Source organism: Bubalus kerabau, chromosome 10 (genome assembly GCF_029407905.1).
Source record: "Bubalus kerabau isolate K-KA32 ecotype Philippines breed swamp buffalo chromosome 10, PCC_UOA_SB_1v2, whole genome shotgun sequence".
NCBI classification, from domain to species: domain Eukaryota; kingdom Metazoa; phylum Chordata; class Mammalia; order Artiodactyla; family Bovidae; genus Bubalus; species Bubalus kerabau.
Window position 1 is genome coordinate 57522501 of NC_073633.1, and position 27481 is coordinate 57549981.

General features: G+C 41.7%; 1 protein-coding gene and 1 long non-coding RNA gene across 4 annotated transcripts in view; one reads left to right on the forward strand and one right to left on the reverse strand.

Annotated features, from left to right (window-relative positions):
- The window catches only part of LOC129621416 (uncharacterized), a 36055-nt gene that overhangs the window by 7930 nt on the left and 644 nt on the right, over positions 1 to 27481 (forward strand). Inside the window, exons 2-3 of the long non-coding RNA XR_008699346.1 lie at positions 3658 to 3804; positions 21918 to 22101. This is a non-coding gene — a long non-coding RNA (uncharacterized LOC129621416). The remainder of the gene's footprint in view (positions 1 to 3657; positions 3805 to 21917; positions 22102 to 27481) is intronic.
- The window catches only part of MYZAP (myocardial zonula adherens protein), a 124100-nt gene continuing 107231 nt past the window's right edge, over positions 10613 to 27481 (reverse strand). For 2 of the 3 annotated variants that reach the window (XM_055537832.1, XM_055537830.1), the window contains exons 12-13: positions 27051 to 27151; positions 10613 to 11545 (exon numbers count right to left, since the gene is read on the reverse strand). In XM_055537832.1, the coding sequence (XP_055393807.1) occupies positions 11449 to 11545; positions 27051 to 27151 (198 nt within the window). In that variant the 3' untranslated portion in view covers positions 10613 to 11448. Of the gene's footprint in view, positions 11546 to 24586; positions 24805 to 27050; positions 27152 to 27481 lie in introns of those variants that run through there. The other variant, XM_055537831.1, reaches the window with a different exon arrangement.

Here is a 27481-nt window from a genome sequence, read left to right on the forward strand (position 1 = left end):
GAATTTGCCTGTGTACTGGCAACTATTTAAAAAGCATTTACATTATATTAGATATTATAAATAATCTTGATTTAAATTAAAGGATAAGTTTGTGCAAATACTACACCATTTTATATAAGGGCTTGAGCATGTGTGGATTTTGGTATCTGTGGGAATGGAGAGCGTGGAAACAATTCCCCCACTTTTGATACTGAGGGATGAGTGTAATACCATGGAAACTCCCTAGATCACTAGTAGATCACTTCCTAGAGATCACTTGTTATAGGAAGGTGTTCTTCACTTCTAAATCTGTTTTCATAAAGAATCTGTGTTTTAAGAATTCCTACAGGAAATTCCTTGGCAGTTCAGCGGATAGGACTCTGCGCTTCCACTGCAGGACGCACAGGTTCAGTCCCTGGTCAGGGAATTAAGATCGCTGATTTCGTAGTTAATGTCCCCACAGGTTGTAAACTTCGTTGACATTGCAAGTTGTTGGGTGTTTGTTTTTTTCCCCTAGAATCAAATGTAAAAAGTGGATATTAATTCAAAAGAACTTAGTCTTTTCTGGGGGAAACCAGTTTGCTTGTTTTGTAGTCAGACTAATAAATGCTGTAGTCAAAGGATATAATTCTATCATTTTGAACAAATGGTAAGAAGTTGTTTGCAAGCATCTCTAACAATATATAGGCTTTGTTTACAAAGCTTGATTTATCATTTTTATCTATAGCAAAATGCATTTTAAAGGGTCAAAAAAATGATAAATCTTTATGATACTGTAGCATCTTTACAACTACATTTTCTATTTTAAATTCTGTTTTGGGATTTTGTGACAGAAAAGGTCAACTTGAGACAGCATTTATTTCCTTCCCCCAGCCCATCAAAAATTTTGTTAAAATAAATTTGTGGGTACCATAAAGATATTTTATTTTAGGGTTGGACCACAGAATGACCAGTTAAGATTTTTCAGGCTGAATGTGCTTTGTTTAGGAGGTGGCAAGTTAAGAGGAAAGGGGAGAATTAAAATATTTGCAAGATGTCATTAATCTCCAGCAAGAGCCAAGAGTTGTTTTTTTCCCCCTTCATTTCAGAACTAATCCAGCTTTCTGTTATTTGGCTCAGAAAAGTCTTAAATCTGTAACAAGAGAGTAACTTCCTGTTCTCAAGAGTATGGCTGCCAAAGAAAACATTTACAAGAAAAGTCCCAGGGCCAAAAAATTGCCTACTAATTATTTCTCAACCCCCCTCCCACCCCAATTCAGGAAGGTGAATGCTGTAAATGCTCTATGTTAAAACTCAAAAGTATGTGTTGAAAAATTAAGAGAAAACCCCCAAGAACTGTTTGCCATTTATTTTTATTTTATTGCATTCAAATTACATCAGTTTTATGGCCCTTGGGCACAAATTAATGTTTCTTATAATATTTTGTTCAGAATTCCATGAAGGTTTTTACCTATTACCTTCCGAACTGAAGAAGACAGAAGCAGCACCAGCATGGAACTCACCTAGTCTTACCAGCTCCAAGCTGGCCTGATAATCAACAGTGGGTCTTGGTTTTCTCCTTGACGACCTGTCCATTCAGTGTGTGCGTGCGTGCTAAGACACTTCAGTTGTGTCTGACTCTTTGCGACCTTATCGACTGTAGCCCATCAGGCTCCTCTGTCCATAGGATTCTCCAGGCAAGAATACTGGAGTGGGTTGCCATACTCTGCCATACTTCAGGGGATCTTCCTGACCCAGGGATCAAACCCATGTTTCCTGTGGCTTCTGCACTGCAGCCAGATTCTTTACCACTGAGCTACCGGGGAAGCCCTATCTATTCAGTGCAATGTCAGTCAGAATCCCAACAGCCCATAGGTAGAAACTGACAGAGAGTAAAACTCATACGGAAATGCCAAGGACCTAGACTAATCAAAACAACTTTGAAAAAGAACAGAGTCGAAAAGCCCATACTACCTGACTTCAAGGCTTAAGATAAAACTACAGTAATCAAGTCAGTGTGGGACTGGTGTTAAGACAGGCAACTAGATCATTATAACAGACTGTACAGAAATAGACCTATGCACCAATATGACCAGTTGGTTTTCCACAATGGTACAAAGGCAATTCAGTGGAAAATGCATAGTCTTTTCAACAGATGGTGCTAAAACAATTCATTGGACATTCATATGCAAAAATTTCTTTGATTTATACTTCACACCATGTATTAGCAGTCTAATCCTGCCTAACAAATTACCTCCAGATTTAGCAGCAGTCTCCCACTGGTCTCTTTCCAGAAACTCATCTCCCGTCTTACTTTGGGGCTTGTCCTCCTCTGACAAAGTCCGGTGAGTTATTCTCAAATTTGCATATAAGAGAAAGAAGTCTATGGTTTATTTAATCCTGTTTATACCAACATACTTTTTTTTTGCCCTGCTTTCCTTCTACACAGTCCTACTCACAAGTAAGCATTATTCATCAAGTCTGTAATATGTGTCCAATAAAAGGAAATCCTTGGGTGTGCAGATACTCATGGTGCAACACCTCCTTCACCGTAATAACTAGTACTAACAGCAGGGGTCAATGTTAGTGTCGATTGTAGGCATGTCTCTGGAAACTTCTCCTGTGCTGTTTCACATGATCAGCCCAGCCAGCCTCTTTGGGGTTCAATTCCATTTCCTTCCTGGGCAGAGCTGCTCATGGGAGCACCACACCCAAGAGCCACCCATGGGACTACTGCAGTTTAGTGACAATACCGACTCCAGCCTTCCCACCCCTGTTCTGAAGTCAGTCAGGTCTGGCGGTTTCATACAAGTTTTCTCTCTCTTTGACTTTCCATTTCTTTACCTACAAAACGGTGGTAGTGACATTTTCTACACAGAATTGCTGTAAAGACTGGAGTAACAGTTGCATGCTATGCCTAGGTCGGTAACTCTTAGTCTCCTTTACTTTCTCTGGCCAAGGCTCTTTCTGGATACTTTTCATTTACAGATTTCTCCATGTTGGTTGAGGTGTGGAATGTTGTCCCCTCCTTTATAGGAAACTGCCCCCAAGGAGCTTACCTATATGGTTGTTGTTCAGTCTCTGAGTTGAGTCCAACTCTTTGTGACCCCATGGACAGCAGCACGCCAGGCCCCTCTGTCCTGGACGTGATGGTCTGTCATCAGACGTGAGAGTAGAAAAGATAGGACGGAAACAAATACCCCTGGGATTCAGAGAAAGCAAAGATCGGGAGGAGACAGAATCACTGGGAACAATTTCGGAAAGGATGAAGGTCTTGAGGGTACACATCCGTGTTTCCCCAGCACCTGGCATGTGCTGGTTGAGCTGAACTGGGCCCCTGAGTCTGGCTGTCCAGGAGAGCACTGTGGTCTGATGTGGGCTGAAGCAGGACAGAAAGGAATCCTGGAGCAGGCCAGTGGCATTTACTGGGGAGAAAGAGGGTGCCCCGAGTAGACAAATCCACTTGGACCAGCTGGGCATCAGTCTTGGTTGGTGTGCCCTCTACTGGGAAGACCATGTCACATCACCAAGCTCCAGACACTTACCAAACATTCTCTCCCCCAGGTAGCCCTAAAAAGAACTCCCTGGGGCACATGCCACCCAAACCCAAACCTCCTATCAGACATATGGTGAATCTTTTGTCACGATGGCCAGCTCTAGCTTCTGACTCACTAAGCGGCAGGCCTTCTCTGATTCCAGGATCCTGGAGGATGCCAGCTCCTAAGTAAGCCCAGTCCTGTTTCCTGTCGGCTGCCCTGCACTCTCTGGACCATGGGAATGCCTGCACGCCTGCAGCTCACACCTACACAGTCCGGAGCTCAGGTGTCCACAGGCCATATCCTGAAGGTACTTTCTGCACTGTTTTTTGGGGGAGGGGTGCGGGCCTGCCTAAAGCTACCAACTTTACACATGCCTTCATTTCTCATTCCCAGTGTTGGCAAAGAGGTAGGGAAAGAATATTCTCATTTTGTTGGTGAGAGTTTCAGTGAACTCAAATCTCCAGAGGCTACATTGGACCACATGCACTGAAATACTGAAATGTACCTAACTCGTGACCCAGTGATCCCTCTTCTAGGAACTTATCAGAGGATTGCTTTAAAAAGAGTAAAGACAATTCCAAAATTCCAACAGCTGGGGATAGGGCAAGTAAACCATGCTGCTGCTGCTGCTAAGTCATGTCAGTCGTGTCCAACTCTGTGCGACCCCATAGACGGCAGCCCACCAGGTTCCCCCATCCCTGGGATTCTCCAGGCAAGAACACTGGAGTGGGTTGCCATTTCCTTCTCCAGTGCATGAAAGTGAAAAGTGAAAGTGAAGTCGCTCAGTCGTGTCCAACTCTTAGCGACCCCATGGACTGCAGCCTACCAGGCTCCTCTGTCCATGGGATTTTCCAGGCAAGAGTACTGGAGTGGGGTGCCATTGCCTTCTCCGAAGTAAACCATAGTACACCAATAAAATAGAATCCAACTAGCTGTCAGAAACATCAGTGTAGCTCTATACACCTGTACCTATATAGAATGCTGTAGTGTGTAAGTGAAATGTGATTATCAACCATAGGTAACACTTTCCAAGTGCTTACTCTGCACCCTGCACTATTCTAGGAACCCCATAGATATTAACTCATTTCATCTGCACACAGTGACAGTTGGGAAAGAACTGTCACTGATCGCATTTTACAGGGGCTCCAAGAGGTTCTGTGACCTGCTTAAGGCACACACTTGTGACTAAGCTGAGATAGTCTCAAGAGCCTGCGTTCCTGAGTGCCGTGATTCTGCTTCTGTATAGAGTCCTGTGTATTCTAAAACAGTAAATGGTCTGTGTGTGTGTGTGTGTTCAAGAAAGTCTAGAAGGATTGGAATGAGAATATTAATTGAGGCATTATTATAGGAATACATTTTTGGAATAAATTCAGAGTAAATTTGCTATGTGATGTTAGTTTTTCTCTCCAGGTGTACATGAAACCTGTGCTTAGGAGGAGGTTGAGGAACGCCACTCTGTTTCAGATGGTAGATTGAGTGTCACTGATTTTGACAAAAGGGTAAGAAGGATCAGCTCTGGGTTTTTTTTTTGTTTCAAGTCTGTATCACTGAGGAAGTCCCTCCAGTGGTCTTTCTGAATAGTTCAAATAATGTTTAGAATTCTCCACATGTTGCAGGTATATTTAAAAATTTATAAATACAAAAGGCCCAGGGACAGACCACCTTTAATGTTATAGAATGATTCCTAGCATTCTTTGAATTTAAAATTACTGATTTTTTTTTCCTTTTTTGGTTGTTTTAAGAAGGAGGGTGTAGAGTGTTTGCCGAACAGTCTTTCTTTCTTGCTTGCTCTCACCAAAACTGACATTTTTTATGCCACCACATTTCATTTAGAAGCTGTTTCCCCACCAGCTTCTCCAGGGGCCCAGGGGTTCTCAGAACACTCTGCCACTCTGAGTCTTGCTTCACTACCTCCTGGTCCCCGGATCTGCCTTTTCCTGAAACTCTCTTCCTTGACACCACGCTAGGAAAAGGCTTCTCTCGCTAAAGCACCTTGGAGAGGGAAGGTAGCCAGGACTCAACAGCAGTGCTTTAAGACACACCGCCAGATGGCAGGACCCTCCTGTGCACCAAGCCCCAGGACAGGCCTCTGCCTGACCTACCTCAGTTGGCACTCACATTAGCCTATCAGGTAGGTGTGATTTTTTTTAAATTAAAGTGCAGTTGATTTACAGTGTTGTATTAATTACTGCCGTACAGCAAAGTGATCCAGTTACAGATATACATTCTTTTTTATATATTCTTTTCCATTGTGCTTTATCTTAGGATATTGAATATAGTTCTCTGTACTACAGAGTAGGACCTCGTTATTTATCTGTTTTATACACACACACACACACACACACACACACACACACACATACCAGTTGGCATCTGCTAATCCCAAACTCCTACTCCATCCCTCCCCCCGACACCCTCCCCCTTGACAACCACCAGTCTTTTCTCTGTGTCTGTGACACTGTTTCTGTTTCATAGATAGGTTCATTTGTGTCACATCTTAGATTCCACAGATAAGTGATATCATAGGGTGTTTGTCTCTCTTTCTGACTTACTTAGTATGATCATCTCTTGTTCCATCCATGTTGCTGCAAATGGCATTATTTTGTTCTCTTTCATGGCTGGGTAATATTCCACTGTATATATGTGCTGCATCTTCCTTATCCACTCACCTGTAAATAGACATCTGGGTTGTTTCCATGTCTTGGTTATTGTGCACAGTCCTGCTGTGAACACAGGGCTGCATGTCTTTTGTTGAATTATAGTTTTGCCCAGATCTATGCCCGGAAGTGGAATTGCTGGATACATGGTCATTCTATTTTTTGTTTTCAGAGAATCTTCCATACTGTTTTCCACAGTGGCTACCCCAACTTACATCCTCACCAGCAGCCATAGGAGAGTTCCCTTTCTCCACACCCTGCCCAGCATATTTTATTTGTTGACTCTTTAATGATGACCATTCTGACTAGTGGGTGCTGGAACCTCATTGTAGTTTTGATTTGCATTTCTCTAATAATTAGTGATGTTGATCATCTTTTCATGAACCTACTGGTCATCTGTATTTCTTCTTTGGAGAGATGTCTGTTTAGGTCTTCTGCCCGTTTTTCTTTTTTCCTCCTTCATACTTACTTATTTATCTGGCTGTGCTGGGTCTTAGTTGTGGTAGACAGGACCTTCCATCTTTGTTGTGGCATGAGGGATCTTTTAGCTGTGGCATGAACTCTTGATTGCAGCATGTGGGATCTAGTTCCCTGACTAGGGATCAAACCCAGGGCCCCTGCATTGGGAGCTCAGCCTGCAACTGGGCCACCAGGGAAGTCTCCTCCTTTCCATTTTGCAGTTGGGTTGTTTGCTTTTTTTGTTGTTGTGAGAGCTGTTTGGATATTTTGGAAATTAAGCCCTTCTTGGTCACACTGTTTGCAAATATTTCCTCCCATTCCATAGGTTATTTGGTTTTTGTTTTCCTTATGCTTTCCTTTGCTATGCAAAAGCTTGTGAGTCTGATTAAGTCCTGTTTGTTTTTTGTTTCTGTTGCCTTGGGAGACTGATCTAAGAAAACATTGGTATAGGTTATGTCAGAAAATGTTTTTCCTATGATCTCTTCTAGGAGTTTTATAGTGTTATGTCTTATGTTTAAGTCTATAAGCCATTTTGAGTTTATTTTTGTGTAAAAAATATGGAACACTTCATGAACTTGTGTGTCATGCTTCTTGTTGTTCAGTCACTCAGTCATGTCTGAATCTTTATGACCCTACGGATAGCAGCATGCCAGGCTTCCCTGTCTTTCACTGTCTCCTGGGATTTGCTGATTCGGTGATGCCATCCCACCAGCTCATCCTCTGCCGTCAATCTTTCCCAGCATCAGAGTCTTTTCCAGCGAGCTGGCTCTTTGCATCAGGTGGCTGAAGTATTGGTGCTTCGGCTTCAGCATCAGTCCTTCCAATGAATATTTAGGATTGATTTCCTTTAGGATTGACTGGTTTGATCTCCTTGCTGTCCAAGGGACTCTCAAGAGTCTTCTCCAGCACCACAATTCAAAAGCATCAATTCCTCAGCTCTCAGCCGTCTTTATGCTCCAAATCTCACATCCGTACATGACTACTGGAAAACCATAGCTTTGACTGTATAGACCTTTGTCAGCAAAGTGATATCTCTGCTTTTTATTACCCTGTGTGCAACCCACTCCAGTGTTCTTGCCTGGAGAATCCCAGGGACAGGGGAGTCTAGTGGGCTGCCGTCTCTGGGGTCGCACAGAGTCGGACACGACTGAAGTGACTTAGCAGCAGCAGCAGCAGGTTTGTCATAGTTTTTCTTCCAAGAAGCAAGCATCTTTTAATTTCATGGCTGCAGGCACCATCTGCGGTGATTTTGGAGCCCCAAAAAATAAAGTCAGCCACTGTTTCCACTGTTTCCCCATCTATTTGCCATGAAGTGATGGGACTGGATGCCATGATCTTAGTTTTCTGAAGTTGAGTTTTAAGCCAACCTTTTTACTCTCCTCTTTTACCTTCACCAAGAGGCTCCTTAGGTTCCTGTTAGCTTTCTGCAATTAGGGTGGTGTTATCTGCATATCTGAGGTTATTGATATTTCTCCCAGCAATCTTGCTTCCAGCTTGTGCTTCATCCAGTCTGGCATTTCACATGATGTACTCTGAATAGAAGTTAAATAAGCAGGGTGACAATATACAGCCTTGACATACTCCTTTCCCAATTTGGAACCAGTCCGTCATTCCATGTCAGGCTCTAACTGTTGCTTCTTGACCTGCGTACAAGTTTCTCAAGAGGCAGGTAAGGTGGTCTCGTATTCCCATCTCTTGAAGAATTTCCCACAGTTTGTTGTGATCCACACAGTCAAAGCTTTAACATAGTCAATGAAGCAGATGTTTTTCTGGAATTCCCTTGCTTTTTCTGTGATCCAACAGATGTTGGCAAGTTGATCTCTGGTTCCTCTGCCTTTTCTAAATCCAGCTTCCAGTACATCTGGAAGTTCTCGGTTCACATACTGTTGAAGCCTAGCTTGAAGGATTTTGAGCATTACCTTGTTAGCATGTGAAATGACGACAATTATGTGGTAGTTTGAACATTCTTTGGCATCGCCCTTCTTTGGGACTGGAATGAAAACTGACCTTTTCAGTCCTGTGGCCACTGCTGAGTTTTCCAAATTTGCTGGCATTTTGAGTGCAGCACTTTAACAGCCACATCTTTTAGGATTTGAAATAGATCAGCTGGAATTCCATCACCTTCTCTAGCTTTGTTCCTAGTAATGCTTCCTAAGGCCCACTTGACTTTGGACTCCAGAATGTCTAGCTCTAGGTGAGTGATCACAGTATCATGGTTATCCGAGTCATTAAGACCTTTCTTACACAGTTCTTTCATGTATTCTTGCCACCTCTTCTTAATCTCTTCTGCTTCTTTTCAGTTCAGTTTAGTTGTTCAGTCATGTCCCACTCATTTTGACCCCATGGACTGCAGCACGCCAGGCTTCCCTGTCCATTACCAGCTCCTGAAGCTTGCTCAAACCTATGTCCATTGAGTCAGTGATGCCATCCAACCAACTCATCCTCTGTTGTTCCCTTCTTCTCCTACCTTCAATCTTTCCCAGAATCAGGGTCTTTTCTAAGAAGACAGTTCTTCGCATCAGTTAGCCAAAATATTGGAGCTTCAGCATCAGTCCTTCCAATGAATATTCAGGACAGATTTCCTTTAGGATTGACTGGTTTGATCTCCTTGCTGTCCAAGGGACTCTCAAGAGTCTTCTCCAACACCACAGTTCAAAAGCATCAATTCTTCAGCACTCAGCTTTCTTTATGGTCCAGCTCTCACAAACCACAGCTTATGGCTCTTTGTTGGTAAAGTGATGTCTCTGCTTTTTTCTGTTAGGTCCATAGTGTTTCTGTCCTTTATTGTGCCCATCTTTGCATGAAATATTCCCTCGGTATCTCTAATATTCTTGAAGCGATCTCGAGTCTTTCCCATTCTATTGTTTTCCTCTATTTCTTTGTTTTGCATTGTTCACTGAAGAAGGCTTTCATATCTCTCCTTGCTATTCTTTAGAACTCTACATTCAATTGTGTATATCTTTCCCTTTCTCCTTTGCTTTTTGCTTCTCTTCTTTTCTCAGCTATTTGTAAGGCCTCCTCAGACAACCTTTTTGACTTGTACTTTTCTGGGGGATGGTTTTGATCACCACCTTCTTTACAGTATTATAAACCTCTATCCATAGTTCTTCTGGTACTCTATCAGATCTAATCCCTTGAATCTATTTGTCACTTCCACTGTATAATTATAAGGGATCTGATTTGCTTGCTGAGGGGCCATGCTAATCTTCTGTACAGCGTTCCAATTTTAGTATATGTGCTGCTGAAGCAATCAGGTAGGTATGATTATCCCAAGTTAGTAGAATATGAAGTTGATATTCAGAGAGCTTTGATGACACGTCCAAGGTCCCACAACCCCAATGTAAATACAAATTTGACTTCAAAATATGCCATTTCCTCTTTGACACTATGCCGACTTATGGTCATTTACTCAACTGAATTGCTTTGCTTTCTTTCTTTGGCTCTTTTTTTTTTTTTTTTAAAGGTAAGAGGTAGGGAGTTTGGGTGGGCTTCCTTGGTAGGTCAGCTGGTAAAGAATCCACCTGCAATGAGGGAGACCTGGGTTCAATCTCTGGGTTGGAAAGATCCCCTGGAGGAGGAAAGATCCCCTAGAGTGATACTCACTCCAGTATTCTTGTCTGGAGAACCCCCATGGACAGAGGAGCCTGGCAGGTGACAGTCCATGGGGTTGCAAAAAGTCAGACACAACTGAACGACTAACCACAGCACAGGGAGTTTGGGCACACAGGAGGATTTTTTTTTTAGTAAAAATGATTTTAATGTTTTATAAACATGAATGCATCGTAATCTTTCTAGAAGGTAAGTTAACTAGATAAATTTCAGGGTTTAAATACATATACAGAAACACACACACCCTCTCGTACAGTTTATAAATGATTCCAGGGACTGTACTGATTGAAAAATTATGGTGCCCTAACTTGAACAGTCCAGAACCTGGTTCTGTTCTTTACCCCTCTACACAGTCATGAATGACACACAATGACAGCATCAGTAGAACAAAATATATGGCATTTATTAAACGTATGTGACATAGGTTATAATATCAAAGTAGAGCATGCAGGAACAAATTATTCATTCTTTTAACAAAAACAATAATTGATACTGAAAGCATTAAGTGATTAAATTTCCACAACATACAAAATTCTCTTTCATTTAAAGTGAGAAAGAAAAACTAAATCACAGGTTGAAGAAATACAGTGATTTCAGCTGGCCCCATAAAGGCATAAGGCACAAATTAAACCAAGGGATTAGCACATCAGAATGAAACGTGTCTGCCCTCACAAGGACTGGCTCCAGCCGAGGCTCCCAAGCCCCTGCATGGGTCCTCGGCACCTGCCCCTTCCTTCCTGGGGTCACATTTCCCCAGGTGCCCATGCTCCTATGGACAGGCTTCCCTGTAGCCGAGAAACACTGCCTCTAATACTTTTACGGGTAAATAAAACCTTCATGCTGTAACAAATGATCCTGGCATGAGTAGCATGAAATTTCAAGTTAATACCCTTTTTCCTCCCAACCGAAGTCTAGTAAAACAGAAAATAGAGAGTTCTCCTGCCAGGGCTCAGTGTCTACATGGAAAGCTAACGACAGCCCAGTACAGCAGGGTACATACATACACCGGTTGGGGGTTTGAAAAACAACCTTGAAACCTCTCTCTCCTGCCCTCCCCCCTCCACCTCCACTTTGCCTCATGTTTTAGAAGTGGAGCAAAACCTCAGCAATTTCCACTGGGACTTAAAACAGTGTACAGGAGGAAGCAACAGTCACCCTTTCCAGACTTTAGGCTGCAGGGTTCCAGGGCCTTTGTCCATCAGTGAAAAGTGCATGTCTCCAAGTGCTTAGGTCAGAGTTTTCTTCGTGGTCAACTCTAGGACTCGTGTGTACGGAGTATAGTTCCTGGAAGGCATTGAGATCTCACGAGTCCTACCTGTTTGGCTGAGAAATGAAAAAAGGCAAATCAGGAATATGAAACAAAACTCACCATATGCTTCACGTGATGAGATAACTCTAGGAAATCCATTTTCAACACTTAAAAATAGATTGCAGTAATACAGTTGAGTATTTAGGGGACCATTATTTTTAGTAACTTTAAAAAAATTATTTATTTGGAGGATAATTGCTTTACAATATTGTCTGGTTTCTGCCATAGATCAACATGAATCAGAATTCATGAATATCCCCTCCCTTGTGAAACTCCCACTCCTTTAGGTTGTCACAGAGCACCAGGTTTAGCTCCCTGTATTATATAGCAAGTTCTCATTGTCGTTCAGTCACTAAGTCGTGTCCGACTCTTTGTGACCCCATATGGACTGCACGCCAGACTTCCCTGTCCTTCACTCTCTCCTGGAGTCTGCTCAATAGAATCATGTCCATTGAGTCAGTGATGCTATCCAACCATCTTGTCCGCTGTCACCTGCTTCTCCTGCCCTCAATCTTTCCCAGTATCAAGATCTTTTCCAGTGAGTTGGTGCTTTGCATCAGGTGGCTGAAGTATTGGAGCTTCAGCATCAGTCCTTCCGATGAATATTTCAGGGTTGATTACCTTTAGGACTGACTGGCTTGATCTCTTTGCTGTCCAAGGGACTTTCAAAAGTCCTCTGTCCATGGGATTCTCCAGGCAAGAATAGTAGAGCTGGTAGCCATTCCCTTCTCCAGGGGATTTTCCTGTCCCAGGGATCAACCCGGGTTTCCTGCATTGCAGGCAGATTCTTTACCATCTGAGCTATGAAGGAAGCCCTCAACTTTCCATTAGCTATCTATTTTACATATGGTAATGTATATATTTCCATGCTACTCTCAAGTACTAGAACTTCAGCTTCAGCATCAGTCCTTCCAATGAATAGTCAGGGTTGATTTCCTTTAGGATTGACTGTTTTGATCTCCTTGCAGTCCAAGGAACTCTCAAGAGTCTTCTCCAGCATCACAGTTCAAAAGAATCAATTCTTCAGTGTCAGCCTTTTTTTATTGTTACACATGCACGTATATTCATCTTCTGATTCTTTTCTCATATAGGTTATCATTGAGTAGAGTTCCCTGTGCTATATAGTAGGTCCTTGTTGGTTATCTTTGTTATGTATAATAGTGTGTATATCTTAATCCCAAGCTCCTGATTTAACCGCCTCCCACATTTCCCCTTTGGTAACCATAAGTTTGTTTTTTTATCTCCAAGTCTGTTTCTGTTCTGTAAATATTAGGTTCACATATGAGTGGTATCATATGATATTTGTCTTTGTATGACTTACTTCACTCAGTGTAATGATTTCTGAGTTCATCCATGTTGCCGCAAATGACATTATTTCATTGTTATGGCTAAGTAATATTCCACTGTATAAACGTACCACATCGTTACCGATTCCTCTGTCGATGGACATTTAGGGTGCTTTTATGTCTTGCTCGTTGTATATAGTGCTGTAATGAACATTGGGGTGCACGTGTTTTTTTGGAATTATGATTTTCTTTGGATATATGCCCAAGAGTACAACTGCTAAATTATATAGTAGTTCTAGTTTTAGTTTTTTAAGGAACCTCCATACTGTCTTCCATAGTGGTTGTACCAATTTACCTTCCCACCAACAGTGTAGGAAGGTTCCTTTTCTCCACACTCTCTCCAGCATTTACTGTCTATAGACGTTTTGATGAGGCCATTCTGACTTAGGTGAGGTGATCCCTCACTGTAATTTTATGTTTCTCTGATAATTAGTGATGTTGAGCATCTTTTCATGTGCTTTTTGGCCATCAGTATGTCTTCTTTGGAGAAATGGCTATTTAAAGCCTCTGCCTATTCTTTGGTTGTTTTTTCTTTTTTTATCTGACATAGAGCTGCGTGAGCTGTTTGTATATTTTATTGATTAATCCCTTGTCTGTTGCTTCACTTGCAAATATTTTCTCCCATTCTGTGGATTGTCTTTTTGTTGTTTATGATTTCCTTTGCTGTGCAGAAGCTTTTAAGTTTCACGAGGTATTTGTTTGTATTTTTATTTAATTTTATTTTTATTGAAGTATAGTTGATTTCCAATGTGTGCCAATCTCTGCTGTACAACAAAGTGGACTCAGTTATACAGACATTCTTTTTCATATTCTTTTCCATTCTGGTTTATTATAGGATATTGAATATAGTTTCCTGTGTTATACAGTAGGACCCTGTTGTTTATCCATCCTATATGTAATAGTTTATATCTGCTAATCCCAAATTCCCAGTCCTCCCCTTCCCCTTGGCAACCACAAATCTGTTCTCTACGGTCTATGAGTCTGTTTCTGTTTCATAAATAAGTTCATATGTGTCATATTTTGGATTCTACATGTAAGTGATATCATGTGGTGTTTGTCTTTCTCTTTCTGACTGACTTTAGTTAGTATGCCAATCTCTAGTTGCATCCACATTGCTGCAAATGGCATTGTTTCATCCCTTTTATGGCTGAGTCCTATTCATTGTGTGTATATAGGTACTATGTCTTCTCTATCCATTCATCTGTTGCTGGACATTTAGGTTGTTTCCATGTGTTGGCTATTGTGAATAGTGCTGCTATGAACATAGTGGGGTATGTATCTTTTGGGATTCGAGTTTTGTCTAGCTATATGCCCGGGAGTGGGACTGCTGAATCATATGGTAATTCTATTTTTAGTTTTCTGAGGAACTTCCACAGTTTTCCATAGTGGCTACACTAACATACATTCCCACCAGCAATATAGGAGGCCTCTCTTTCCCCACATTCTTTCCAGAATTTGTTGTTTGTTAACTTTTTTCCATTATTCAAGTGTATCTTTTTTTTTTTTTTTTTTTTTTTTAAATTTTATTTTATTTTTTAAACTTTACATAATTGTATTAGTTTTGCCAAATATCAAAATGAATCTGCCACAGGTGTATCTTTTTTTAAAACAATTTTTAATTGGAGGGTAATTGCTTTAAGTGCTTCCCCAATGGCTCAGCTTTACAATGTTGCATTAATTTCTGCAGTACAACAACATGAGTCAGCCGTAAGTATACATATATCCCCTCCCTGTTGAGCCTCCCTCCCATCTCTCACCATCCCACCCCTCTAGTCATCACAGAGCGCCAAGCTGAGCTTCCTCTTTTTTTTTTTTATTTTTTAATTGGAGGAGAATTGCTTTACAATGCTGTATTGGTTTCTGCTGTACAACAGCACAAGTCAGCCATAATTATACATATATATCACCTCCTTCTTGAGCCTCCCTCCCCTCTGGTCATCACAGAGCGCCACGCTGGGCTCCCTGTGTTACATGGCACCTTCTCACCAGCTGTCTGTTTTACACGTTAGTGTATACGTGTTAGTGCTACTTTCTCCATTCATCCCACTCTTTGCTTATGCCACTGTGTCCACAGCTCTGTTCTCTATGTCTGTGTCTCCATTCCTTCCCTGCAAATAAGTTCATTAATACCATTTTTCTAGATTCCATATATGTGCGTTAATATATGATATTTTTCCCTTTCTGACTTAATTCACTCTGCATAACAGGTTCTAGGTTCATCCATCTCACTAGAACGGACTCATTTTGGAGAGATTTTATCAAATGTGAGTTGAATTTTGTTGAAAGCTTTTTCTGCATCTATTGAGATTATCATATGGTTTTTGTCTTTCAATTTGTTAATATGGTGTATCACATTGATTGATTTGCATATATCAAAGAATCCTTGCATCCCTGGGATAAACCCCACTATATCACTATATATGATCCTTTTAATGTGTTGTTGGATTCTGTTTGCGTGTATTTTGTTGAGGATGTTTACATCTGTGTTCATCAATGATATTGGCCTGTAGTTTTCTTTTTTGTGTGATAACTTTATCTGGTTTTGGTATCATGGTGATGGTGGCCTCATAGAATGAGTTTGGGAGTATTCCTCCCTTTGCAGTTTTTTGGAAGTGTTTGAGCAGGATAGGTGTTAGTTCTTCTCTAAATGTTTGATACAATTCACTGTGAAGCCATCTGGCCCTGGGCTTTTGTTTGTTGGAAGGTTTTTGATCACAGTTTCCATTTCAGCACTTGTGATTGGTCTGTTCATAATTTCTGTTTCTTCCTGAGTTAGTCTTGGATGGTTGTTGTACTTTTCTAAGAATTTGTCCATTTTTTCCAGGTTGTCTACGTTATTGGCATATAGTTGCTCACAGTAATCTCTGTATTTCTGCATTGTCTGTTGTAACTTCTTTTTCATTGTTTGTTGACATTTTAATGATGGCTCTTCTGACTGGTGTATGTTGGTACTTCATTAAAATTTGCATTTCTCTACTAATTAGTGATGCTGAGCATCTTTTCATGTGCCTACTGGTCATCTATATTTCTTCTTTGGAGAAATGTGTATTTAGGTCTTCTTCCCATTTTTCCACTGGGCTTTTTTTGTTGTTGTCTACTTATATAAGCTGTTTGTGTATTTTGGAGGTTAAGCCCTTGTCTGCCACATCATTTGCCAATATTTTCTCCCATTCCGTGGATTGTCTTTTCATTTTTTTATGGTTTCCTTTGCTGTGCAAAAGTTTGTAAGTTTACTTAAGTCCCATTTGTTTGTTTTTGTTTTTATTTCTATTGCCTTGGGAGACTGAGCTAAGAAAACATTGGTACAATTTATGTCAGAGAATGTTTTGCCTATGCTGTCTTCTGGGTGTTTTTTTTTTTTTTTTTTTTTTTTTTTAATTTTATTTTATTTTTAAACTTTACATAACTGTATTAGATTTGCCAAATATCAAAATGAATCCACCACAGGTATAAGCCCTTGTCTGCCACATCATTTGCCAATATTTTCTCCCATTCCGTGGATTGTCTTTTCATTTTTTTATGGTTTCCTTTGCTGTGCAAAAGTTTGTAAGTTTACTTAAGTCCCATTTGTTTGTTTTTGTTTTTATTTCTATTGCCTTGGGAGACTGAGCTAAGAAAACATTGGTACAATTTATGTCAGAGAATGTTTTGCCTATGCTGTCTTCTGGGTGTTTTAAGGTGTTAAGCCATTTTGAGTTTATTTCTGTGCATGATGTGAAGGTGTGTTCTAATTTCATTCATTTATATGCTGCTGTCCAGCTTTCCCAGCACCACTTGCTCAAGAGACTTTTCCCCCATTTTATATTCTCTTCTCCTTTGTTGGAGATTAATTGACCTTAGATGTGTGGGTTTGTTTTTGGCCTCTCTGTTCTGTCCTGCTGATCCGTATATCTGGTTTTGTACCAATAATACACTGTTTTGAATGCTGTAACTTTGTAATATTGTCTGAAGTCTGGGAGAGTTATGCCTCCTGCTTTTTTCCCTTAGGACTGGCAATTCTGTGTCTTTTATAATTCCATATTAATTTTTGGATTATTTTTCTAGTTCTATGAAAAATGTCATGGGTATTTTGATAGGGTTTGCATTAAATCTGTGGACTTTTTTGTGTCGCATTGCCATTTTAATACGTTACTGATCAGAGATGTAGTAATATGTGTTTTGTTACCTGAACATTATTGACTAGAGATGTTTCCGTGTTCATTTACATAACAAATCACCGGCCACAGGTGTTAGTTTCTGCAAAAACCCCCTTGTCAGTAATGTGTTAATAGTATTAATTCTTCCAATCCAAGAGCATGGGATATATTCCCTTTCTCTGAATGCTTTTTAATTTCCTTTATTATTGTTTTATAATTCACAGCATAAGTCTTTCACCTACTTGGTCAGGTTTATTCCTTTTTTTGGTGCTATTTTTAAAAGTTTTTTTTGTTTTTACATTTCTTTCTGATATTTCATTGTTAATGTAAAGAAATGCAACCAATTTTTTGACTGTTAGGCTTAAATCCTGCTACTTTGCTGAATTCATTTATTAGCTCGAGTAGTTTTGTGTGGAGTTCTTAGAATTTTATATATATATGTAACCATGTTGTCTGCATACAGTGACAATTTTACCTCTTCGCTTCCAGTCTGGATACCTTTTATTTCTTGTCTGCTGTGTCCTAGACTTCCAGGAGTATGCCGAATAGAAGTGGTGACAGTGAGCAGCCTTAGTTCACATTTTAGCAGGAAAGCTATTACCTTTTCACCATTGAGTATTTTGTTGGCTGTGGATTTGTCATAAATGGCTTTTGAGATATGTTCCCTAGGAGATGGATCCAAAAAGATTGCTGCTATTTACATCAGAGTGTGTTCTGTTTTCCTCTAGGAGTTTTATAGTGTCTGGCCTTACATTTAGGTCTTCAGTTTGAGTTTTATTTTTGTGTATGATGTTAGGGAGTGTTCTAATTTCATTCTTTTACATGTAGCTATCCAATTTTCCCAGCACCACTTATTGAAGAGGCTGTCTTTTTCCCATTGTACAGTCATTTGGATACTACTTCTTCCAATCCAAGGATATGGTATATCTTTCCTTCTTAAAAGGTCCCTCCCTGGGTGCAGGCCCCATCCCAATTCTTTCTTTTCCCTTTTATCCTACCCAGTTATGTGGTGATTTTCTTGCCCTTTCGAAAGTCTGAGGTCTTCTTTCAGCATTCAGTAGATGTTTGGTGTGAACTGGTCCACTTGTAGATGTATGGTTAATGTTTTTGTGGGAGAAGGTGAGCTCTATGTCCTGCTCCTCCACCATCTTGAACCCCCTTCTTCCCTGGAGCCAGACAGTAGTTTTAGCAACTTAAGGTTGCTAGGTATCCATGATACAGAAAAATGAAAAAAAAAAACAAACAAAAAAAAACACCATGCATTCAGGAGCTCACAATTAGATGGGAAAGATACTTAAATCGTTGTAATGTCTTACTGCTAAGTCACTTCAGTCGTGCCCAACTCTGTGCGACCCCATAGACAGCAGCCCACCAGGCTCCGCCGTCCCTGGGATTCTCCAGGCAAGAACACTGGAGTGGGTTGACATTTCCTTCTCCAATGCATGAAAGTGAAAAGTGAAAGTGAAGTCGCTCAGTCATGTCCGACTCTTAGCAACCCCATGGACTGTAGCCCACCAGGCCTTCCGCCCATGGGATTTTCCAGGCAAGAGTACTGGAATGGGGTGCCATTGCCTTGGCTGTATAAAGACATAAGGAGCTATATTGGATGCTTTATATTTGCCTGTTCAGACCCATCCCCCCCTTTCTCTCCCCTATACCCTGGGAAGTTGCCCAGAGGTGGACATCAGTGGACCCCCTCACCCATTACCTTCCAGTTGGTTTGGACCTGTTAGGAGGTGGATGCAGAGAATGGAGCACAGGCAGACCAAGCCATCTGCTCCCTCTGCTCAGGCTGCAGCTTGGTGGTTGGCTACATTCCTCTAGCAAAGGCTGCGCTATAGCTCACCCCTTCATCTCCTCTACTAGCTTTCTCTCCCCATCTCTTCAGGCCCAGGCTGGAAATAGCTGCCACTGTTGCTAGTTCCAGAGCAAGCCAGTGTCCATTTTTTATTTCCCTAAAAGCTGCCCTCAAATTTGTACACAGTCATTTCATTTAAGTGTCTTCCATTTTCCCCTCCTGCCAAGACCCTGAGCAGCACAAGAACACACACATTATGGGCAGACTGAGGGCAGACAAGTTAGCTTCACTGAGAGGAAGTCAGCCCCGGGAAGGTGACTCCTGAAGGATGCCTAGGCATTCCTCAGGTGAGTGAGAAAGAGGTGGGAATTCCAGGCGGAGGCAGTACAGGCAAAGAAGGGTGAACACAGAGGCCACAGTGTGAAAAGGAGACATACTCAGCCAGGACTGGAGCAAAAGAGTTCAATGCGAAAGTGGCAGAAGATGAGGTTGGGGCAGAAGGGGGACGAAGGGCCCTCTGTGCCCTGATAAGGGGTTCAGAATGAGACAGTGAGCTGTTTTTAAGGAGGGCAGGATATGCCCTTATTTTTATTCTAGCAAGATTCCTTGACACCTTAAGGGTTGACTCTGAAGGCCTTAGTCTGGAGGCTGGAGGTTATTTAGGAGCGTTTTGCTATTTAGAAAGTAAGAGAGACCATGAGAACTCAAACTGTAAAAATCGCACTGGAGGTAAAGTAGCAAGGAAATGTTAAGATGATATTTAGGAGGCAGAAGTAACAATTTTGTGATTAAAATGGAGAAAATGTCCCATTTCTTTTTCCTTATAGACCTTTCCCAGCTTCCCTTGCACTTTGGTAGACCACATGACTCTACAGGCAGAAATGATGTCTGTTACTTGCAGGTTTAGCCCATATCCATTTTGCTGCCAAATATATTTTCCTAAAAGGGCAATTGGAGCATATTACTATTCTTCAAACTCTTCATTTCCCCCTTGCTTCCTGGATGGACTCTCATCTCCCCTGCAGGGTGTAAAGGCCTCTGCCATCTACTGTTCTGTCTTCCGCCTGGCCTCTCCTCATTTACACACTGCTTCACAGTTCTGCCATCCTCAACTGTCCCCTCAAATCAATCTGATGAATTCCTACCTGTATTTCAAGAGTTAAACCTCGTCCCCCGATTCTGCACAGCAGTGACAGAAACCATCATCCCTTTCTCTGTGTGCCCTCAGTTTCCTTGAGCAGCGCCGCTCAGTTTTCTTCTTCCACAAGGTTCACTTTTGCTAAATTTGCCCCCATCAGTAACACCTCCCATCAGGCTTCCGTGGTGGTTCAGTGGTGAAGAATCCACCTGCCAATGCAGGAGAATAATATCTTGCCATTTGCAAAACATGGATGGACCTTGAGGACGTTAGGGTAAGTGAAATAAGTCAGACAAAGACAAAGTATCTTATTCATATGTGAAACAGAACAAAAACCAAGTTCATGGATACCAAGAAAAGATGGATGATTGCCAGAGGAAGGGGGTGGGGGATGGGCAAAATGGGTGCAGGGGGTCAAAAGGCACAGACTTCCAGTTATAAAAGTCACAAGGATGTAATGGACAGCATAGCAACTATAGGTAATAATACTGTATTGCTTGTTTGAGAGTTGCTAATAAATCATCACAAGAAAAAAGTTTTATAACTATATACAGCTACCCAGGTGGCTCAGCAGTAAAGAATCTGCCTGCAATGCAGGAGACGCAGGTTCGATCCCTGCATTGGGAAGATTCCCCTGGAGAAGGAAATGGCAACCCACTCCAGTATCCTTGCTGGGAAATCCCATGCACAAAGGAACCTGGCGGGCTACAGTCCATGGGGTTGCAAAGAGTCGGATACAACTGAGTGACTAAACAGCAATGACAACAAACACCTATTACCGTGCGGTGATTTTCAACTATGGTTGGGAGACAACTTCTTAATAAGGTGTATTAGAAGCCTGGGTGTGGGGGAATGTTAATCTTCACATAACTCTCCCAAGAGATTCAATGTCTTTTCCACATTCTCCTCCCCTTGAAAATGACTGTCACAGAGGCTTGTGACACTCCTGGAAGCATCTCACTGCACCTGCTGGTCTGCACATCCTCTGCTAGCTATAATTTCATGAAATGTGAAAACCACATCTTGCTTATCTTTATGACCTCAGCAGCTCACTCAGGCCAGACACAGAACTGTCACTACACAGATGAATGACCAAGGCAACCAGAGGACGATGGATTTTGAGGAACGAGTGGTAACAATTTCACCATCACCTGCTACAGAGAGGAATCCACAGGATATCACAGTTCAGGAGCCCTCAGGGACCCGACCAGGCAGTTTAGTGGAGTGCCAGGGGCATGAGCCAGATGGCAATTTGTGCCAACTCCTGTGAAAATACCACAGAACAGAAATAGTCTCTGGTGACACTATCCTAAAAGCCCATAAAGTTCAGAAATATTTATAAAGGTGAACCCTCTGGGTTTCAGAAACAGGCTCTCATATCGCAACCTTTCAAAAAGAATTGAGGTTAGTTTTTTTAGTTGATCACTAAGAAACAACAGGATTTCAAGAACACAAATAATTTCAACCACAGAATGAAAATTCAGCCATTTTCTTTAACACATTAAGGCTATTGTTAACCTTTTATTAATCCATAAAGGGGCAGTTCCCTGGGGCAAACAAAAGCAGAGTCAGCAAATAATGCCTTGACAAAAAGCTGCTTTGTGTTCTGGTTTCCACAACAGAAATATGAAAATGTAGGCATTTTAAAGTACTTACTATGCGCCGGCAACTTATGACTGCAAGGAATATTTTTCATTAAAATGTACCTATTAAGACATAATTTATGAGTTTACTGGAAACTGAGTTTCGCTAAGGGACAAAGGAGAGAAGTCTCTTTTCTTTTGGTGTTTTGTTTTCCACTTTTCTCTTTGAAGGCTAGCTGACCTAAAATTGCTCTCAATGGCCTTAATTAACATATATCGAACTTCTCAAATCTGACTCATGAGTTTTGCCTTTAATTAGGTGTTTAGAAGCCCCTGGCATCAGGGTGAATGCCTTTGACCCCTTCCCTCTCTCCTTGCTTTCCAGAAATCTATGCCACACAAAGATGAGATGAAGGAGAAGAATTTGAGAAGGAGAACCTGGAGCCAGGGATGGGACTGAACACTGGTCTCCAAGAGGCTGGGGAAGTGCGAGTAGAGAGTCTGGAGCAAGTCATGAAGGAAAAAGCCAGCCCCGTACCAGTGAGTGAGTCCAGGTGCAAAGCTCAAAGGTGAGTGCAGAACCCTGAACTTACGGCAACAACAGAAATATGCAAACATGGCCATATACACTGGACACTTTATATCTGAATCATCTTAGCAAGTTTCAGTAGGAATTACTATCAAAATCTTCCCCTAGGTAAGGAAACTGAGATTCAAAGAGGTTAGGCATTAGTTCAAAGTTATAGATATACCCAGAGGCAGATCCAGGACCCAAACCCAGGGCTGATTTCCAAGCCATTGCTCTTAACCACAACTAGAGGATCTGACTTTGATGGAAAAAAATGTGCTCAGCTATGGATAGGGTTGGTATGAAGATGAAGCGGTGCCCAGCAGGCAGCCAGGAATGAGGACTTGTATGCAAGGGAGGCGTGAGCTACCTAAGCTCTTCAAATCTCAGTTTCCTTACCTAGGGGAGGTATTTTGAGAGTCAACTGACTTCCAATTAGAGCTGCTCTATTTTTTCTGTGCTCCCTGAGCAGCTCTAATTGTTAAGTCAGTTATGTTTCACTCTTCGCAACTCCATGGGGCTGTAGCCCGCCAGGCTCCTCTGTCCATGGAATTTCCCAGGCAAGAATATTGGAGGCTGGTTGGAATTTCCTACTGCAGATCTTCCCTACCCGGGGATCAAAGCTGGTTTCCTGCTTGGCGGGCAGATTGTTAGCCAGCAAATGCTGTTAGCAGTAGCACAGCATGTAAAACCTGCAGGTATGGGGAGAAATGGGTCGTAGGGGCCATAAGGCGGTACAGCAGCACGGGCTTTGTGCCCAGTGCCCGGGACACACCGCAACACCCGATAACACAGCTGACCAAAGACCTCATCACTCACTGGGCTTCCAGAGTTCCACACAGCGTCCAGAGTAAACCACTGATACCAAACCGCTGACAATTGAAAAATTCAACACATACGGGAGCACAAGCCACTCAATTAAGCTGTCAACCAACCAACCCAATCAAAAAATTGGCAGAAAACCATAATAGATGTTTCTCCAAAGAAGAAGAAATACAGATGGCCAGGAGGCATATGAAAAGATGCTCAACATCACTCATTATTAGAAAAGTGCAAACCAAAACTACCATGAGGTACCAACTCACCAGTTAGAATAGCCATCATTAAAAAGTCAACAAACAACAAATGCTGGAGAGGATGCTGAGAAAGGGAACCCTCCTACCCTGTCAGCGCAAATTAAGTTAGTGCATCCATGATGGAAAGCAGGGATTCCTCAGAAAACTGAGAGTAGAATTACCATATGATCCAGCAATGCCACTCCTGGGCATATATCTAGACGAAACTCTAATCCAAAAAGACACGCACCCCGATGTTCACAGCAGCACTATTCACAATGGCCAAAACATGGAAACAACCCACATGTCTATTGCCAGATGAATGGCTAAAGATGTGGTCCATATTTACAACAGAATATTTACTCAGCCATAAAAAAGAAGAAAATAATGCCATTTGCAACAACATGGATGGACCTAGAAATTATCATAGTAAGTGAAGTAAGAGGAAAACAAATATCACTCATGTGGAATCTCATTTTTAAAAGACGATACAAACTTATTTTGGAGAACAGAATGGCAATCCAATCCAGTATTCTTGCCTGGAGAAGTCCATGGAGAGAGGATCCTGGCAGGCTACAGTCCGTGAGGTTGCAAAGAGTCAGCCACGACTGAGCAACTAAGACACAAACTTATTTACAGAACAGAAGCAGACTTGTATCAAAAACAACTCACAGTTACCAGAGGGGAAACACTGGGGAGAAGGATAAACCAGGAGCTTGGGATGAACACGTGTACACTCTTATGTATAAAACAGATAACCAACACAAACCTACGATACAGCACAGGGAACTCTATTCAATATCCTGTGATAACCTATATGAGCAAATAATTTAAAAAGAATGAATACATGTATAACTGAATCACTTTGTTCTACACCTGAAAGTTATACAACACTGTAAATCAACTATACTCCAATAAAATGTTAAAAAAAAATACTTGATACCATGTCTTATATGTAAAATCAAGTTTTGATTTAGATAATAGGAATACTCGCTATTAAGTTCTTCAGTTACCATGCTAAATTCTTTACATTCATGTTTTCATTTAATCCTCATAACAGTCCAGTATGATTTGATAGTGTCCTTTTCATTCCCATTGTAAGGATGGAATCACAGCAGATTAAAGGAGACTGAGTAACTGGTTGCAGGGCTGTGCTCAGCTGGCTGGGCAGGGACCCCCACAGCCTAAACCTTCCCAGCTGGAGGGTACGGCAGAAGACCCAGAAGGAAGAACAAAACTCACCTGCGTAACAGGCTTAATTCATTACTTTTTATGGATCTAAGATATTCGGGGAGCCTGTTTTTAAAATATTCTTGGGAGGGAGGAGGGTTTAGGATGGGGAACACTTGTATACCTGTGGCGGATTCATGTTGATTTATGGCAAAACCAATACAATATTGTAAAGTTAAAAAATGAAAAAAAAAAATTCTTGAAAACACCATGGAATCTTTTATTAGTTAGATGCCAGTTTGAAGTCTTAAGTGAGAACCAGGGATTCTTTTAGAACATACATAACACGATTTAGCAATCTCTACTGAGCATTTTAAAACTACAGATGTACCATACCAGGACTCCACAGGTATGGCTCAAATCCTGGCTCTGTGGCTTCTAGGAAATCCCTGTATCTCTCTGGGCCTCAGTTTTGGTATCTATAAAACAGGGAGATTAGATCCAGGGGTGGGGGTTCCCATTTGATTGTGACCACAGAGTTCTTTATTCAAGCAAAAGCTTACTTGGAATCTAACATATAAAACACACTAAAAACTGAGTTTCTCAGGTTGGGTTTTTTTCTGTGAGGGGTGACGGTCTCCACAGGCTAGCTCCTTGCTTACCTCGTCGCCCCCACCCCGAAGCCCCTCCTGGAGCCCGAGCACAGAGCGCACAGTTCCAAAAAGCACAGGTGGGAAACCACGGCCCCACCTCACCTCTCAAGAGGCCGTGCTCCTCGCCCCCTAGACATGCACGGCGCCTGTCACATAGTAGGCACTTCATAAATACTTGCGAGAGAAAGAATGAAAGATTACCCTGCCTTTTCGGAAATGGGGATACGTAGTTTTCATTTCCTCTGCTGATTGCCCCAGGTAGTTAAAGTGCTAAGATGGATCCTGGGGGAAACCAAATGTTACATTTATGGAAAAGCTGCTTTTAGATACTGAAGTGGCTTCCAAGTTCAGTGCGGCCATAAGTTAAGGGTCTGTCAGCACTTCCATTATGAACACCGCTTTGTGGTTTCATAACTTAGCCATAAAAGTTTGCTTCAGGCTATCCCTCGGCATACAAATTGAAAACCCTGTTTTAGGCCAAAATGTGGGAATTAGAAAACAAACAATTTATTGGTTTCAGACATAGTTTTGTACCCGTCTCAACCAAATAAGATTTATTATGTGGGCAATTAAAGGGGACTAAGCCACTTGGTTCTTGAAAAATTTAAAAAAAGAGGAAAATAGCCAAACTATTTATATTTTAAAAGTTGTCCCTGGGTATGATCAATCATTCTTTTGGGTCCTATTTTTATCAAGTACTTTATCCCCTGCATTGATGAGACCTGGAGTCTATTTATACATTCTTTTTCCTTCTGTTTTAAACATATTCTGTTAATGGTATCAGAATGAAAACTATTGCCTTGTTTTTAACCAAAAAGCAAGCAACATAAATGAGACTTATCTCAAAAAAATAAATAAAAGAGCCTTATCCTGCTTTTGGTAAGTATTTTGAGAATGGCAAGTATCTGATTTTAATAAACAAAAAAGACAATATCAGTAATGACTAAACAGGGATATGAGACATTGTTCTACAGTGTGAGAACTGGTTAGAGCTGAGTAGTCACCTGGTCAACTCGCTGACTTACCAGGTCAGGAAACGGAGGCCCCAGCTAACAAGAGTCCAGCCTGAGCATGTCCCGCAGCTCCTAACCCGAGGACGAGAGCTGGGTGTTCTACAGCCCAGCTTGGCACTCAGCTCATTCCTGTTTCCCATGGATGTGACCATTCAAAGCCAGGAGTCTACATTTTCCTGACCTACTCATGTCTACCACCACACACACATGCCCCTAACCACACGAGAATACACCATCCTGCACTGCACACAGTGTATGGCACTCTGTGACTCTGGTTACCCAAGTCACAAGCCATGTACCGTCAGTGCCCTTGGTATGCACTTGTTTTCTGTCCTCTTGGAGCCAAGCACAGTTTTGAGCACCTAGAGACATGGGGTGGGTTGCTGGGTCACAGGCGGTAACCTGACTAGGGAGAGACCCAGGTACTGGGCTTGTGAGCAGCTTAACAACACATGGCTCAGTCCTCTAGCTCAGAAATGCAGCTGAACAAACCAGGTTATAGTTCCTGTTTATGTGCTTATGACTGAAGAGATGATTTGGGAATCTGGTCTAGTGCATGACAACACTCTTAGAGTACTAGGGAGCAGCAGGGTTTAGAGTCTCCCTACTCTGTTACTAAAGTGCCTCACAGGGCCCTCTCACACTGTTGAGAATGTCTGCCTATACATCTGATTTCCCTTGCAGCCTGCACTCTGGGGCAGGAACCCAGTCTAATTCCTCTCGTTATCATCACTGTCTGGCACAGGGAAGGTACTCAACAGATGTGTGCCGAATGAACAGATAAATGAATAGATGAAGAACCAAATGCACACACTTGTTGATGGGGCTCATCTTCTCTCTGCAGTGGCTTCCCCAGGTCTTTCCTGGGCCATGCATGCCCTTGGCCTCCACAGTCTCCCCACTCCACAGAAACCAGCCAGACCCCTCAGCAGCCACCACTTCTCTTTGCAGAAATACTTCTGATAGAAAGAATGCAATTCTGGGAATAACAGCACAGTGAAAGTATTTTCTTGGGTCAAAGGGGAATTTGAGTTGGAACAATAGGAAATTCTTAAATACCTGGGTAGAAGATCACATCCCACTCCAACCTCTCTGGTTTCCACTTCAGTCTTGGACTGGGTTTCTATTAAATAGTCCAACCTGCTTTGTAGTTCATTATTCTAGAGATGAGGGGGAAAAGAGCTGTTAGTAAAGCAAATGTGTTCCCCCACAAATACATACGATACAATTTATATGTATTATCCGGATTTTCCCCTAGACAGACATCTATCACAGTGTATTTTTAAGTGCCTCTTATACAGTAGGAATTGAAGGAGTATATTGACTGAACCCTTACAAATAGCTTTATGTGCCTGGACATACGTATGTATCCAATTTTACCTGAATGGAAACAAAATATCCTACTCTGTACCATTTGCTCTTCGCCCACTCAACAATGTGTTGTAACTCTTTCCATGTTTATTAGTTTTCTTTTTATGTCAACCAACTAT